Source organism: Apus apus, chromosome 1 (assembly GCF_020740795.1).
Source record: "Apus apus isolate bApuApu2 chromosome 1, bApuApu2.pri.cur, whole genome shotgun sequence".
Taxonomy (NCBI): Eukaryota; Metazoa; Chordata; class Aves; order Apodiformes; family Apodidae; genus Apus; species Apus apus.
Window position 1 is genome coordinate 77,558,330 of NC_067282.1, and position 14,702 is coordinate 77,573,031.

At 41.4% G+C, this 14,702-nt stretch overlaps 2 protein-coding genes and 1 long non-coding RNA gene across 11 annotated transcripts in view; 2 read left to right on the plus strand and 1 right to left on the minus strand.

Annotated features, from left to right (window-relative positions):
• Nucleotides 1–6,051, plus strand: part of PLCXD2 (phosphatidylinositol specific phospholipase C X domain containing 2) — an 86,280-nt gene extending 80,229 nt beyond the window's left edge. Inside the window, exon 4 of the mRNA XM_051640860.1 lies at nucleotides 5,988–6,051. Coding sequence (XP_051496820.1) covers nucleotides 5,988–6,039 — 52 coding nt within the window. The 3' untranslated portion in view covers nucleotides 6,040–6,051. The remainder of the gene's footprint in view (nucleotides 1–5,987) is intronic.
• The window catches only part of PHLDB2 (pleckstrin homology like domain family B member 2), a 70,291-nt gene that overhangs the window by 2,651 nt on the left and 52,938 nt on the right, over nucleotides 1–14,702 (plus strand). For 7 of the 8 annotated variants that reach the window (XM_051640102.1, XM_051640167.1, XM_051640432.1 and 4 more), the window contains exons 1-2: nucleotides 5,998–6,097; nucleotides 9,569–10,917. In XM_051640102.1, coding sequence (XP_051496062.1) covers nucleotides 6,049–6,097; nucleotides 9,569–10,917 — 1,398 coding nt within the window. In that variant the 5' untranslated portion in view covers nucleotides 5,998–6,048. Of the gene's footprint in view, nucleotides 1–5,997; nucleotides 6,098–9,568; nucleotides 10,918–14,702 lie in introns of those variants that run through there. The other variant, XM_051640251.1, reaches the window with a different exon arrangement.
• On the minus strand, nucleotides 10,912–14,417 carry LOC127394803 (uncharacterized). 2 transcript variants are annotated; one of them, XR_007891691.1, is made up of 3 exons: nucleotides 14,204–14,417; nucleotides 13,938–14,008; nucleotides 10,912–12,869 (listed from the first exon to the last, which is right to left on the minus strand). It is a non-coding gene; the product is annotated as an uncharacterized LOC127394803 (long non-coding RNA). The 2 variants fall into 2 exon arrangements; XR_007891689.1 differs by having other exon boundaries at nucleotides 14,196–14,417.

The following is a 14,702-nucleotide window of genomic DNA, read 5'->3' on the forward strand; positions in this document are numbered from 1 at the left end:
CTGTCGCTGTCATGATGTGGTTTGCCAAGCAAGTGTGATGAGAAGCATTTAGTCTGGGGGCATGCTCACTGCCCTGAGAGTGCTGGAAAACGAAGAAGCGTTAAAGAGCTGGAGGGGACGTTTGGAAATATGGGGCAAGCATCTCAGGAAGGAGACAAATTGAGGAGAAAATGGACAAATGAAATCAGAGAGACAGAAACTGTCAGAATCAGTGGGCACTGGAAGTAACAGATTAATGAAAGGAAGTGACAGGCACAGAGTGGCAGTGAAAGAAGTCAGTGCAGAGGAGAGCAGATTGTGGGCAAAGGTTGCTGAGAGAGTGGGAGTATGCAAGAGACACGAAAAAAATGGTAAGGACATTGAAAAAAGCAAAAAAAAAAAAAAAAAGAAAAGGCAAGTAGATGAACTTTGAAGCTGTTCTGGTTAGTTTTCCTAGCTGCTTAGATTTTCTGGGACTTAACCTACCTTCTGTGTAAGGCAAGCTCTCATTGAATTTGTTAAGGGCATCCTAGAGGCAAGTTTATCATGTCAGATAGGATGGAAAACGAGAAAATTTTCTTCAGAGTCTTTCTGCTATTGTACAGTGAGAATTTCTGCTCTTGTAGAGTATGAATTTGGATTCGTAATTGTTCTCATTCAGTCCCTTTTCTGAAATGTTAAGTGAAGAAGGTCTATCTCTCTAGGAATGAGAATTATATTGGTCTAGAATACTTATAAACATTTATTTCTACACCAGCTATCTTTTTTGGCTTTTGTTATTCTGCACAATGAGATATAAGCCATCACAGTCCACCAGCCACCTGCCAGGCTTTTTATTTGCCATGTCCGTGTGAATTTTTTAAGTCTCAATTTGCAAATCTTTTGAACACATTTGAATTTTCAATAGGAAACGAATTAACTAAATACTGTCAGGATAGTATCAGGAAGCTCGTGGTTACTGGTGTGAGATTAATCAATGTGTCAGATAACTGACTCTTAACCTTAACTACCAGAAAGGCACCGGGATAGCAGAGGAATATGACTTGCAAGTGGCTTGTTCTCTGCCAGCCCTGTTTTTTGGCATGAAGAAAGGAGTCCATTGTTTTATCAGAAAATTCTTCTAATACGTTTCTACCTGTCTGTGGCTTTTGTTGGGCAAAAAAAGAATTAACTCCTCACCTCACCATATCTCAGTGAACTAGTCTGAATAAAACAGTGATTTGTATGACTGCAAAATAAGGAGGAGTCAGCGATGTCCACTAAAATAATGCAGTTTGTGAAGATGGTCTAATCTTTTGTCCTACCAAATGCATAGCAATTAGGTTTGATTCATTGAAATGTGTACTTTAATAGTGTTGATTTCAACTAAGAGTGGTTATTATGGCACAAAAGTTAAAAAGCTTCAATATTTTCACTGTCATTTTTATTTGGACACACTCAGCAATTGGTGTCCCTTATGTCAATGGTTTAAACCTCAACTTGTACTCCACAAACTATAGTATTTATATGATAATGAATATTTTCATATTTGATGCTCATTAGAAATTGTCAGTTGTCATGACCTAATTAAAATGATTACATGGTTTCTGTCTACTGGAAAGAGCAATTGGTTTGACAATGCCTACAACATCAATCCCTATCAAGTATGAGAGAATCATGCTTATGCAGTAGGACAGAGTTATTAAAAATGCCATATTTGGGTGGAATTTTTGGAGTAGTTGGGGTAGTTATTTTAGTAAAATAGATGTGGTTTATAAGGGGAATAAAGTTATTTAGAGTATTTTCTGTTGTTGTTGCTTTGCTTGTTTTCTGCTCCTTCTCCAATATCCAGCACAATAATTTATTGGAGGAAGAGATAAGCCCTAAGAGCGACTTCCTTTGCTGCTCCCTTTTCCACATCGGAAACCTGCAGGATTATGAGGGAGTGACTTAGTCCAATATGACCCACAGATATTTGATTTTTAATTTATTTCATGTTGGTGAAGGCGCCATGCTGTGAGCTTTGGGAACTAAAACTCCCTCTGCCTGTAACTAGATGGTGTGTCCACTTGCACTACAGGGACCGATGGATTACAGGACCTATCCTGTGAAAAAGCCAGGGACTGAGCTGATTTCAGGGCTATGCTGGCAGGAAATTTGCTGTAGCTTAAAGTCTAGTATATTGTGTTGTGGGGAGGAGAAGGAAATGAAGAAGGATGATTAAGGCAACCTTTAGATAGCAGCATAGCTGAGTTGCCCAGTTTTTGGCAGAAATGGCTGTGCTTTTTCTTAAAGATGTGTCCATTCATTAGTTGATAGGTACAGAATCTCCATCAAATTATGCAGGTGCCTTTCTGTGCTTTGGTTTGACAGTAGGCTTTAAGGGGCTAGAGAAGATGGATTTACACTTGAGTGTTTTGGGAGGTATACTGTAGTACCCAGTGAGTTTTACTTTCCTGTCAGATTGAGCCTGTCAGGACTTTTGTTTGTAAATAAACAAAGTCAGGGGAAGAAACAGGTTTGATTTAACCAGGAGCAAGCACCTTGGCCTCAACCGTACAGGGGCAAAAAGTAAATCAACTTGATAGTGGAGCAGTCTGTTAATGCACTTAGGTGTACTACACTGTGGGAAAGTTAAATCTCTGGGCACTGAAGCCATCAGCACTCATTCACCAAATTTAGCTCAGTGTGAAAAATTAGGGAGGCTTGATTGCCTCCAGAACAGCCTGTGTTTCATTGGAGCAGTTGAAACGGTTCATGTGGACCCTGGTCATTTGAAATCTTCTTGTTTCAGAACAAATGAAACTCCAATTATGTTGTGCAGTCAGTGGCAATGATGGTTTTTTGTCCTCGCTCTTTATCACTTGGGGTTTCATCTGTTTTCTGGGGGTGGCTGTACACCCTGCTCTAGGAGTTTCTGAAGAGAAGTGTCAGAGATGGGAGAGGGGACAGGAGCTGCCAGGAACCACTCGGAACATTTTGCAAGAAACTGAAAACGAGGAACCAGGAGCAGAAAAGCCATAAAGGAGAGATGACCAAACTTGGGAACTTTGTTTAAAATTGACTGTTTATTTTCAGAGGAGCACTTCAGCAATGCCTGAGGCATCACAACCCACTCAGTTGGCAATGTAAGAGTAAAGTGGGTGCCATAGCAAGCTGCTGAAGGGAGGTGGGTATCAGCCCAAGGAGCAATAAAGGAAGGGGCGAGAAACGATATCCTTAGGAAGCATTGCCCTGAATCTGTGTGAACTAAATGCTGGGTGGAGCTGTACCTGTGGCTTGGTTGAGCTGTAGCTCTAGGCTCCTATGCTGAGGGAAAGGAGTTTTTGCTGTCAAGCCACTCCTTTATAGTATCTTAAAACTGGAATCCTTTGTTTGATTCGCTGCCTGTTTGAGTCATGAATCACTGTTTCTTCTGGTCGTTAGTGAAACAAAACTTAATTTGGCCTGGGCACTGTGGAGATGAAACATGATTGGTAATGCTGTATACATTCACTTCAGATGACTTTATAAATCCCAGATGAAATAATTTTGCTTTGTTCCAGCCAAGACAGAGTGTGGCATGTGCTCTGTAACCAGAGTCAGCCTCACTGATTGTTGGATGAGGCCCTGCATAACCCTCCTCTAAAAGAATATGATTTCATGTGAGCAGAGAAACTGTTGATTTTGAAATGTTAATTTGCTTAGCTCATTAATGGTTTCTTGTTTATGCTCACAACAGAGTTTTAGAAAGTTCTCCCCCACTCCCAAATCCAATTATTTCTAGGTGACAACTTCACTGATCTCTCATCTTCTAAGAGAGATGTACAATTAGTTCTCAAACTGAAACCATATAAATATTTAACCTTAAAAAAATATATTCTTCCTTTTGTCTTTTAGCAAACCCAGGTATTCACCAAATTGAACTCCAGATTGAATTTTCAATTACATAGAAACCCTTCCCTATTGGCTGTTCTCACTTTACTAGTAGTTTGTCACATTGATGAAGTAGTAGCCATCATCTCATGAGATTGAGAGAATGGGCTTTCTTTTCAGTCATCTTACAGATTATTTTAACCATAAAACAGCAATGCTAGAGATGCAGAAAATCTAGCTGTATCATTTCCTTTTTTTCAAATCAGCCCTGTCATCTGTTTTAGAATTTCAACTTGTCCATATTTTAGTTTTCTGTTCAATTATATAGTCACACTTTTGGTAGAGAACAGCGTGAAATGTTGAGAGTCTCTAGTTTTCTGAGTCGAGTATGTCCAGAAAAGTCAGATTATTTTGTTGTTTTCTGGGAAGCTCCGAGTGTGAAGTGCAGTATATTTAATAACAATTACACAAGCGATAGGCCAAGACAGCAACATAGCGGCAGTTTTAACAAGATTCCTGCTCTACTCCTTCAGTTTTGTAGGCAGGCAAAAGGCAGAGAGCTGGTTTGACAAGTGGGAGAACCTCTGTTAACTCTTGCTGGGGTCAGCTGCCTGGTGGCTGCACCTCTGCTGGAAGTCCACAGGCAGCCCCCAGCCCTGGCAGGGAAGGTGCCTGGGATGCTACACAAGTTTTGAGTTGGGAAGATACGAGGCAAGCTGGAAGGAGTCAGTGTAGGAATCTCTCCACGGGGTGGAAGGTCCAGTGGGGTGAAAAGGATGGTAAATATTTCATGTGAACAAAATAACCAGTTGAGGAAGAACTTCAGTCTTTTGAAGGACTCTGCTGGAGAGGGCAGACATGGTGAATGAGTATCCTCAGGAGGTACGGTGCTCTGAGGGTCTCCTTCCTCACCCAGGCTCCTTGGAGAGCAGCATTTGTTTTGGGGAATGGTGCGTTGTGTGCTCTTGGTGGAGGTTGTGAGGGTGAAGCTCACCTCTTGCTGTGAGTGGCATAGAGATGCTCTATGGGGTGGAAACTCTCTCCTTAGGAGAAATAAATTACCTCTGCAGAGAAAGAAAAAGCATTGCAAAGTGAGACCGGTGCAGGGGGATTCCCTGGGGAGCAGACAGGGTCTGTCCCCTGGCAGGAGAGCCCCTTGGGGGAAGCAGATGAGGGAGAAGCCCAGAGGTTGTGGCAAAAGAGCCTTTCTCTGCAGGGATTAGCACCTAGTTCCCTGCTCCCAGGGCTGTCTTCCCAAGGCAGTAACACCAATAAGCATGGCAAGGAGAGTCTGTGCGATGGAGACCTGAAACATTGTGGCTGTGACGGCTGCAGTTAATTAAATAGGTGGCTCGTCTCTAGGCAGCCCCAGACATCTGTCTCCATTCTTGTTTTTCTGCCACGTTTCTATTTGCTTGTCCAGAGTTAAAGCCCAAAGGACCTACAGATGGTCACCATTAATTTTGTCACTTGCTGCAGGTTTTTTTTTAGAGCTTTTTTTTGACCTTTTAAAAACAGATGTGTGTATATATAAAAAAATAATAAGTATTTTTATAGAGCTACTCACTGGAGGTCTTCTATTTGGATTTAGTCTTTAGTGGCTGGGATTTAATTTTGGTGTTTCTTTTTAGCCAAGTGTATCAGTTTTTATTTTTTTAAATAAAGTCTAAGGAATCTCCTTACATTTCTAATCTGGCTTAGTTGGAACCTGAGAAATGATGGCATGCCAAAACATTTTTTGTGTTTTGGATCACATACCTCTTTTGGCAGAGGTTTCTTCATGGTTGCAGGATGCTGGTGTTGTATGGGCTGAAATTGGTCTGTGGGCTTTCAAAAGCAAAATCTTAAGCAGAAAAGTCCAACCTTGTTAATGATTTCTCAGGGAAGCCACAGGAATGCAGACAAAACTCAGGAGCTGTGACTAGTAACTGCTTGCAGGGTCAGGAACATAGATAATAGCCAGTTATCAAAACTGCAGTCAGTTTTGTTCATAGTCTCCTAATTAAACATGGAGTGCCCTTTCCAAATGTATTTTAACATACTTCTTTTGAGTTGTCTCTGGAAATTTTACTGTAAGAAAAGCCAATTCTGGTCTGTGTTATACACTTGAAAAATGTTCTCAGAATACACTTTTTAATGCATTTCTTTTTCCTCTTCTGTTACCTTATTTGCAGGTCAAAATTTATCTCATTCATTCAAATTAGCCTTGATTTAATCATCCTGTAGAAGACAAATATGATGCCGAACAGAAGTAACCTCTCCTCCTTTCAGAATATTGGATCAGGTAATCAGTTAATAAAAATGAAGTTTGTTTGTGAGTGTACTGAGAGCTTTCAGAATTTGTTATCGATTTTAGTCCTTTAATTCTCCTGACACATGGATAAGATCAGCGCTCTGTTCTTATTCCATGTCTAACTTGTTTCATCCACCAAAATACGGCCACAGCTGGGTACGCTGCAGCCTGCCCGCCCTCCCCCACCACTTTAATGCCTGGCTGGAACAGATATCAGTGAACCTCAGCAATACAACTGGGGCATAGAAGAAAAGAAAAGAAAAGAAAAGAAAAGAAAAGAAAAGAAAAGAAAAGAAAAGAAAAGAAAAGAAAAGAAAAGAAAAGAAAAGAAAAGAAAAGAAAAAAAGAAGGAAGGAAGGAAGGAAGGAAGGAAGGAAGGAAGGAAGGAAGGAAGGAAGGAAGGAAGGAAGGAAGGAAGGAAGGAAATTACTGGAGTAATTTCCTTCTGTGTAGCTCCAGGGAGCAAATACTTTGCTAAACAGAGGAGCCTTGCACTGTATGCTGAAGATTACTAAGTGAAAGTTTGGGCTGAGCTGGAGGCAGGATGAGTTCAGGGAACTCCATGGCCCTGGTCCCAAGAGTTGCTCGCAAAGGCGGTGTCAGCCGAGATACGTAACGCATCCTGGCACGCTCACACAATCTCATCCCAAATGTTACCCTAAAAATAACCAAAACAAACAAGATCTGGTTTGTGGGCAACAGCTATGGTTCAGTTAAACATGTGCTGAAGTCCAGCTGGGATATAACCATATGATTGCGGGCACTGTGGCACTGGAACCAAAAGCACAGAGGAACTGGCATAATGTACGGTAGAGAAAAATTGTATCTGAGCAGCTACATGAAGGTGTCATGACCTTTTCTTACTGTACTTGTTTGGATTCCAAGTACAATTAACCCTTCAGTGCTGTGGTGAAGAGGCTGGAAAGTTTCCATGAGCTAACTTGTTTTCTGGCGAAAGCATCCAGACTTTGTAGGATTAGATGTGCCCTACTGGTGTTGCAAGGCAGTAATAAACAATTATTAATGTCCTGTTAATGTGTCTGCTAAGTTATTTACATAGGAGTCAATGGGATTTATGCAAAAACATTGGAACTTCAGCTGTGTTCAAATTATTATTTAGGCAGTACAGTTTTGATATGAGATTAGCTTTCAGTTTCAAGAGAGACTTGGAAGAGGTAAGGAGAAGGGGAGATGAGGATGGAAACGAGGTTCCATTCCACAATGGAAGGCTAAGTGTACAAGGCATATACGTTATGCCTTCTATCAATGCTCTTAAATAACTTTTGCGTCTTGTTCTTCTTCATTAAAATACCACTAATGTGATGAATGCTTGATGTTTTTCAGATTATTTTATTTTGTCCTGACAAGAGTTCTGTTGAATGTAGGTCACGTTTTAGCTTTTGTTCACTTGAACTTCATCATCACTGTTATCAAAAGTTGTGAAAATACCTAAAAAATGTCAAATTAAAAGAAACTGCAGTTTCACTGCTCGCAGTGGTGATGGTCTGATGGAGAGCTCTGTGAGCTTACTGGCTCAAAGGCAACTTAGATAGTTGTATCACCATAGCAAGCATGTTAAAATTACAGTGAATAGAATCACAGTCAGCATAAAAATATTAAATTCTGTGTAGTAGTGAACATGAGGCAAGATTCTGAAGCTTCAGGTTAATGTTTTTGACCTCTAGCAGAGCTTGTAATAAATACATTTAGCCAGGTCCACTATTCTCTCAATAAGGTGTTTGATATTTTTCAGGTTTTTTTGCTTCCCCCCCCCGAAATGCTGACTCCTTTTATCTTCTGCCTATTCAATTACATGATAAATGATGGTTGCCTTTGTTCTTAAACTTTTGCGCTTGTTCCTTAAGAATTGAGGAGAATGTGTTGTTACACACTTAGACTATCCACAGTTTGAGTAGAGAAAGCCTGAGCAACAGAGGTCTACCAAGTGATTCCCTGGGCAGTAATGAATTCCAGGGGTTTTTGCCTTGTTAGCAAGGAAGGTTTCAGAAACAAGGACCAGCTCAAAGAATGCATTGCTACTTTGCATGAGATATCTGAACGTAGTGGTCCTCAATGCAACCAGATCATGTAACCAGATCCATGCAACCAGGAATCTAAGTTTTGTGTCTGCGTTCCTATAATAGTCTGAAGTGGTACTTGAAAAGAGGATTAAAGTATTGCCTCTGAGGATTCTAAAGGCACTTTACAGGTTATGATGTTAGGTTTTCCTGCTGAGTGACAAGCTGAGATTAGGTTTCTCATGGGGTGGCTGAAATCAGGTGAAATGTGACTGAGCCAAGAGTAAATCCCAGATTTGGCCTTTATTTTCAGAAACAGCACTGGCTGGCACTGCAGGAACTTAAACTGAAGAGTGCTTTGTTAGTCTGAAGCACAGCCTAGCACATCCAAAGAGCTGCTGTAAACATTAATGGTGCCATTTCTACATCAGCTGAGGTCTCTGTGCAAGCCTGCTGGGGGTCCTGTTTATCTCCTGCAGTGACTGAGGCTGTATGGAGCTGAATTCCTTTCTCTGCCTTTGGCAAAGTGGGACTAAAAACTTCAGGCTGAAGCTGGACACGTTGTTGAATAATAACATTTGCACAGCAAAGGCTATATCAGTCTGTGTCCTCTTTCAGAATATAAATTATAATTCTGAACAAGCATTAGGATCTGGAACCTTAAGCCCATGCCAGTCTTTTTAATGTGTTGTTGTTTTGTCATGGAGCCTAGAATTACACTTCTTTATAGCTATCTTTTAACTAAAATGCTTTTTGCAGGTATGGTTGCAGCTTCGTGCTTAAAGAGCAATGAGCTGAAATACCTTGAAAAATGGGCCTTGGTTTTGCATTTTTCCATGAAGCTATGCATGACAGTGCATAGTGTAAGCAGAAAGAAAACAAACTCTTACTGAGCTTTAAATTGAGGTTATTAGTATTTGGGGCTTAGATGCAATAGATGCTTAGGTTAAAAGAAGAGGTGGACCTGAGCAGGACCTAATGTTACATGTCCTGAGCGCTGGGAGACTTATGTTCAGTTCTTTGTTCTGTTCTCAGCTTTGCATCTTCTCTCTGTACCGCTTCCTCAGCTTCCTCAGCTGTAAAACATCAGGACAGTAATGCTTCCTTATTTTATGGACATTTTATGAGCCTCAGTATTATAAAGGCTGAGCCACAGAGTCCTGCAACGGATAGGACACCCAAGAAAGTCTAGCCTCTCTCTGACTGTGTTGCTGATTTGTAGTGTTAATTTGGTGGTGTCCCTGTGTCACTTTATTTTCCAGTCTCCATCTTTTGCCAAACCAGAAATGGGAAGGTTGAATTTGTCCTTTGCTTAATGATCTGAGACATATTTATTATAAGCTCAGTAGAAAAAGTGTTATTTTGAAGTTAATGTGCATGCACATGCAAGAGGCTACTTACTTATTTGCTGGAACTTTTTTTTCTTGTGTTCTCTTCCTTACAGATTCCAGTAATATTATGGCAGAGTATAGCCACACAGAAAACCAGATGGAATTACAAAATGCTACTTTGGGAAAGGGTTCTGTGGCAAATTCCCTTGAAAATGGTCTCCAGGATATTATGGAAAACCTCAACCAGAAGAAATACGCATCAACTCTCAAATTTAAAACAAATGGGGACTATGCTGGCTCTTATTTAACCCTTTCACAACCTATGCCAATTAAACCAAATCCTTCCCCTAGTGTTAAAAACACACACTCTATTACCAAAATTCAAGGAGGCAAGCAGTTCCCCTGTGAAAGCCCATATCTTCCAGATAAAAGCATCTCTGTAAAGCATTTGGGTTCCATATCAGGCATGTCTCCATCCATTAGCGGGTACAGTTTAGGAAGGACAGACTCTGATATTCATGCCAGCAGAGAAAATGAAAGATCCCTTGGGCAAATGGATAAGTTTTACTATTCAAAGTACAGTCAGAAAAACAAATCATATGACAATGTCTACTTCCCAGGAATGCTGGAGACGAAGAAGATCTCGGGCTCTCTTCTGACCATGTGGAATGGAAGCTCTGGGAATGAGCTGATGCTTTCACCTGCTGGCAATTCAGGGGCAGCCAGCATGCCTTCTAGCCCAAAGCAAGGCAGGAGGATGAATACTGAAGACAGTCTGGCCCTTCACATAAAACCAGTTAAACACAAGGATGTGATGATGGAGACTCTGGGTTCACGGCCTAGGAAATACTCTGGTGGATCTCTAAGTCATATGGGGATGTACAGTCGCTCCCTACCCAGACTTTATAAATCAACAGAAAGCCAGCTGGTGCCATTAAGTTTGCCCCCCAGAAGCTCTCTGGGTAATATTAAAAGGAAAAAGCTTGGAGAAAAAGATCTACCTCAGAATGCTTTAGATGCTGATAATTACCTGAATTTTTCTTCTTGCAGCTCAGGGGTTTCACCACATGCAAATTCTGTCCCTGGGAATAATCCCTATGTCAGTTCAACTCTTAGTGTCCCGGCAAGTCCTCGAGTTGCTAAAAAAATGCTTTTAGCACCTTCTTCCCCATATCTTTCTGATGATTTTGATAGACTTGGACTCTCAGGGACAAGTCCCAGTAGTTCTTTCTCCCCAGTGGATTTTGACAGGTCTTTCTCTGTCCGAAGAAACCTTTCCACCAGTTCCATTGAACTTGATGACCCAGATCTGGAAAGTTACAGACAGACGCCAAACTCTCTGCAAACATCCATGCGAGAGAGAAAAAACAGCATTAGCTCCATTTCAGGAAGAGAAGACCTTATGGACTATCACAGGAGGCAGAGGGAAGAGCGACTTCGGGAACAGGAGATGGAACGGCTGGTAAATTTTTCTTTTCCTCTTAGTTTTTCATGGCAGTTTAACATTTGCACAATGTCCATCCCATATCTAGCCATCAGGGGAGTACTGCAAAGCATAAGCTGCCGTGTTCTGAAATTCACGTTGTCTGCTGCAGATGCCCTATTTATTATCACAGCCTTTGAAGCTAATGCTGAAATACTGTGCTGCTGCAACAGCTCAAATGGACAGGACCATCCAGCCATCTTAAAAAAAATGTTGGAACCCACATAAATTGTGTTCAGTCATCCTCTGGGCTCTGTTAAAATGTCCATGTACATAAAACCCACAAATTGCACTGCAGGGATCCAGCACTTTTTGGTTTAGATGGTGGCACCATTTTGTGGTAAGTGGGTAAAAAAAAACGTCTCTGCTATATAAGCTACTATGAGTTGTGTGTGCTGTGCTGTGGAGTCAGGTATACGTTGATGGGGTTTCAGCGTCCATCATCAGAGTTTTCTCTGCTTGGTCGTGGGTTTTCTTCCGCCTGTTTTCATTAAAATATAGGCCTCCTTGCTTCTCCCCATCCTGAAATGGAGAGTAGCCAAGGCAGACAGAGCTTCTTTGTTTCTAGTCAACATAAAGTGTTGCATGCTGCTTCAGCTCAGGATTGAACTTGACAGTAAAATGTTATTCATATATTATTGAAACAACTTTTGTGTAGAAATAAGAAATGTCTTCAGAATACACAAAGAGTGTTGAAACAGTTTCATATTAAATATTTTCCCTGAGACAATACTTAGTATTTCTTGGAAAAAAGTTTTTGCAGAGGCTACAGAGTCTGTCACCCTGTGAACATCCATTCATGTTGTATTGATTTTGCTGTCCTCACAGAAACCAGGGTCATTAGATGGGTCAATTTGTATAGATTTGAGACATTAACTTGATATTTGTGTGCCTTAATTAAAATCTCGATGGATTTGAGCAAAATGAGGTTAGGATGCTCTTAAACCTGCTTAGTTTGCATACAGACGGGCAATCCTGCAGGGCAGGCAGGATGCCGGAGCAGTGGGATGAGGAAGCAGTGGTATGTGAGAGCAGCAGTTGCTTGTCAGGGACCACCAGCAATGGCCTGGTGCCTGTGCAGGGCCAATGTTCCCTTTTCAGGCTGCACCTGTGAGCAAGTTTGGATGTAGGATTGTAACCTGTTCACATCTCTCTCTCTTGTCTCACCTACCTGTCCCTGGAAACCTCCCCTGGTTCCCCTTGAAGCTGCAGCTTCTCAGGAGTAGGGGACAGGCTTCCCTGGGCGAGGGGAGCTCCCCCAGCTGCAAGTGGGATTGCCTGGGCAGGTTAGAAAAGGTTGTTGGGCTTGTGCATGCAAAAATGGGAAGCATCAGCAGAAATGCTTGCAGGTTGTTTCGCTCTCTTTTTGCTTCCTTCTCCCTGCCGTTCCTCCACACCCTTTGGAAATCTCCTCTCTTCTCCCAAACCCTGGTGTTTTGTGTGTGCAAAATAGTGTTTGCTTCTTATCAGAGAGCTTTCCAGATAGTAATGTTATAAAACCTGAGATAACCAGTCATAAAAGACAACACAGTAGAGCTTGTTTGTATTTCAAAGTGAACAGCTTTTTTTTTTGTTTGTTTGTGGTAAGGGATGGAAGATATGTTGGGGTTTTTTTTTGTATTCAGTAATATTAAAAATTGTTCTGGTTTTATATTTGGATGTAATGACTACTTTCCCTTCCACTCCCCTCCCCTTTTTATTTTATCGCCAGACAATATTCTCTTTTTCTAAGCAGGTTCAAGTTTTTGAAAAAATGCGATGTTTTGTGTGTTGCATGTAATTTGAACATGAAGGAGCTTCCTTCTGCTCGAGTTTGTATTCTGTTTAGGATCCTCTTCAGTATTTTTTTTATCCCTTGTTATAACTATCTGGTGGAATAGTTGAATATCAGGAGAGTGCTTCTTTCCAATGGTTTGAGACTCTGAAAAACACTGTAACTGGTTATCAGACCTCTGAAAGAAAGTAATAACAACAACAACAATCCTCATATCAGCTCTTTGTACCTTAGGGCCTGTACTGAATCACAGAATCATAGAACTATTCAGGTTGGAAAAGACCCTTGGGATCACCGAGTCCAACCATCATCCCTACTCTGCAAAGTTCTCCCCTAAACCACATCCACCAACACCACATCCAAACGACCCTTAAACACATCCAGGGATGGTGACTCAACCACCTCCCTGGGCAGCCTATTCCAGTGTCTAACCACTCTTTCTGTGAAAAAACTTTTTCCTCATGTCCAGTCTTTACCTACCCTGTTGCAGCTTGAAGCTGTTCCTTCTTGTTCTATCACCAATTATCTGTGAAAAGAGACCAGCACGAAACTCTCTACAATGACCTTTCAGGTAGTTATAGTGATGAGGTCACCCCTCAGCCTCCTCTATGGCTTTGGTCTTGTTTTATTTTTGTCATCCTGTGTGTCATGGGTCTATCTAAACAGGGTTTTTATATATCCAGTTGGAGCTTCCAAAGAGCAGCTTTGTCTGACCTTGTGTAACATGAGGTGGACAAAGGTTAGAGATCCAGGTCTGCTCAGGCCTGTTTTTCCCTTTTTTTTTCCACCCCCCCTCAATCAAGCAAACACCAGTGGATAGCAAACATGTAGTGAGTAGAAGTCCAGACTGAGCAGTTGGTGGGTAAATTGGACAGTTATATACTGTGTTTTTGAACCAAGGTAGAGAGTAGAAAAATGTAGGACTACTTGGAGAACTTAGTCAGAAACATGAGTCTCCATTTTAGATTATTAGACTGCTCTCTAGCCCAGACAGGAAGTGGAGAGCATTGGTGCACCAACACTGCCCCTGCAGCTATCCAGCTGGCACAGAGCAAGTTTGGGGTGCTGCATTTGATAGCTACTGTTAACCTTTGGATTTGTAATGTTTTTTTAGTAAAATCTGTGCACACATTGTAGTCTGACCTAGTATCTGCCCTTGGTCTCTTGTATTTGCTTTCATTATTTTTCTGTTTCTTTTCCATATAAATTACTCTGCAAGTTTTACCTGTGCTTACTTCACCTTTTAAGTGACAAGAGGCTTCTCTGAAACTTTGCGTTTCAAGCTGCTGCTATGACCTGCATAGGAAACCAAGTGATCTGCTGTCATTGACCAAAGAAATGAACAGGGCATTAAAAAAAAAAAATGTACACACAGTGGAAATACACATTGCAGAGCTGTTTGGGTGTTGTTTTTTTTTAAATTATTTAAACATCTGAGTTTTGGTGTGTTCCCATGCACCACACACAAGATACACTTACGTACTTTTGTACCTTTCTTTTGATTTGCCTTTTTTGGGTAGTTTCTTCCAAACCAGCTGAAGACTGGTGCCACTTCTGCTGTGCCAGCCTGTGCCTCTGTGGCTTGAGGAGTGGGCAGTTCTGGAGGTGCCATTGCTGCCATCTCTCCGGCGTTGCTGCCGAGTGCTGGGGACCAGCTGGGCTGTGGGAGCAGTTGGGGCGGCCTGACGCTGGTCCTGGAGCTTGGACAGGCAGTGGGGCTGGAGGTCACAATCTGCTGCTGCTTCCTCTCCAGCCCAGCTGACCGGACATTGCGTCTTGGTCTAGGGATGTTTATACAAGCTTTACACAAGTAGAAGTCAGACTTAGCTATTGCTGAAACTAGGCCATGTAAACAAGAAAAAAAAAAAAATTTGCTGTGATGTAAGATTATTAAATGAGATTTGGTTAACTATTGAATTTTTTATTATTATTTTTTTTAATCAGTTAAACAAATCTCATTCTTTTTTTTTTCCTATCTGAGATAAAAGCC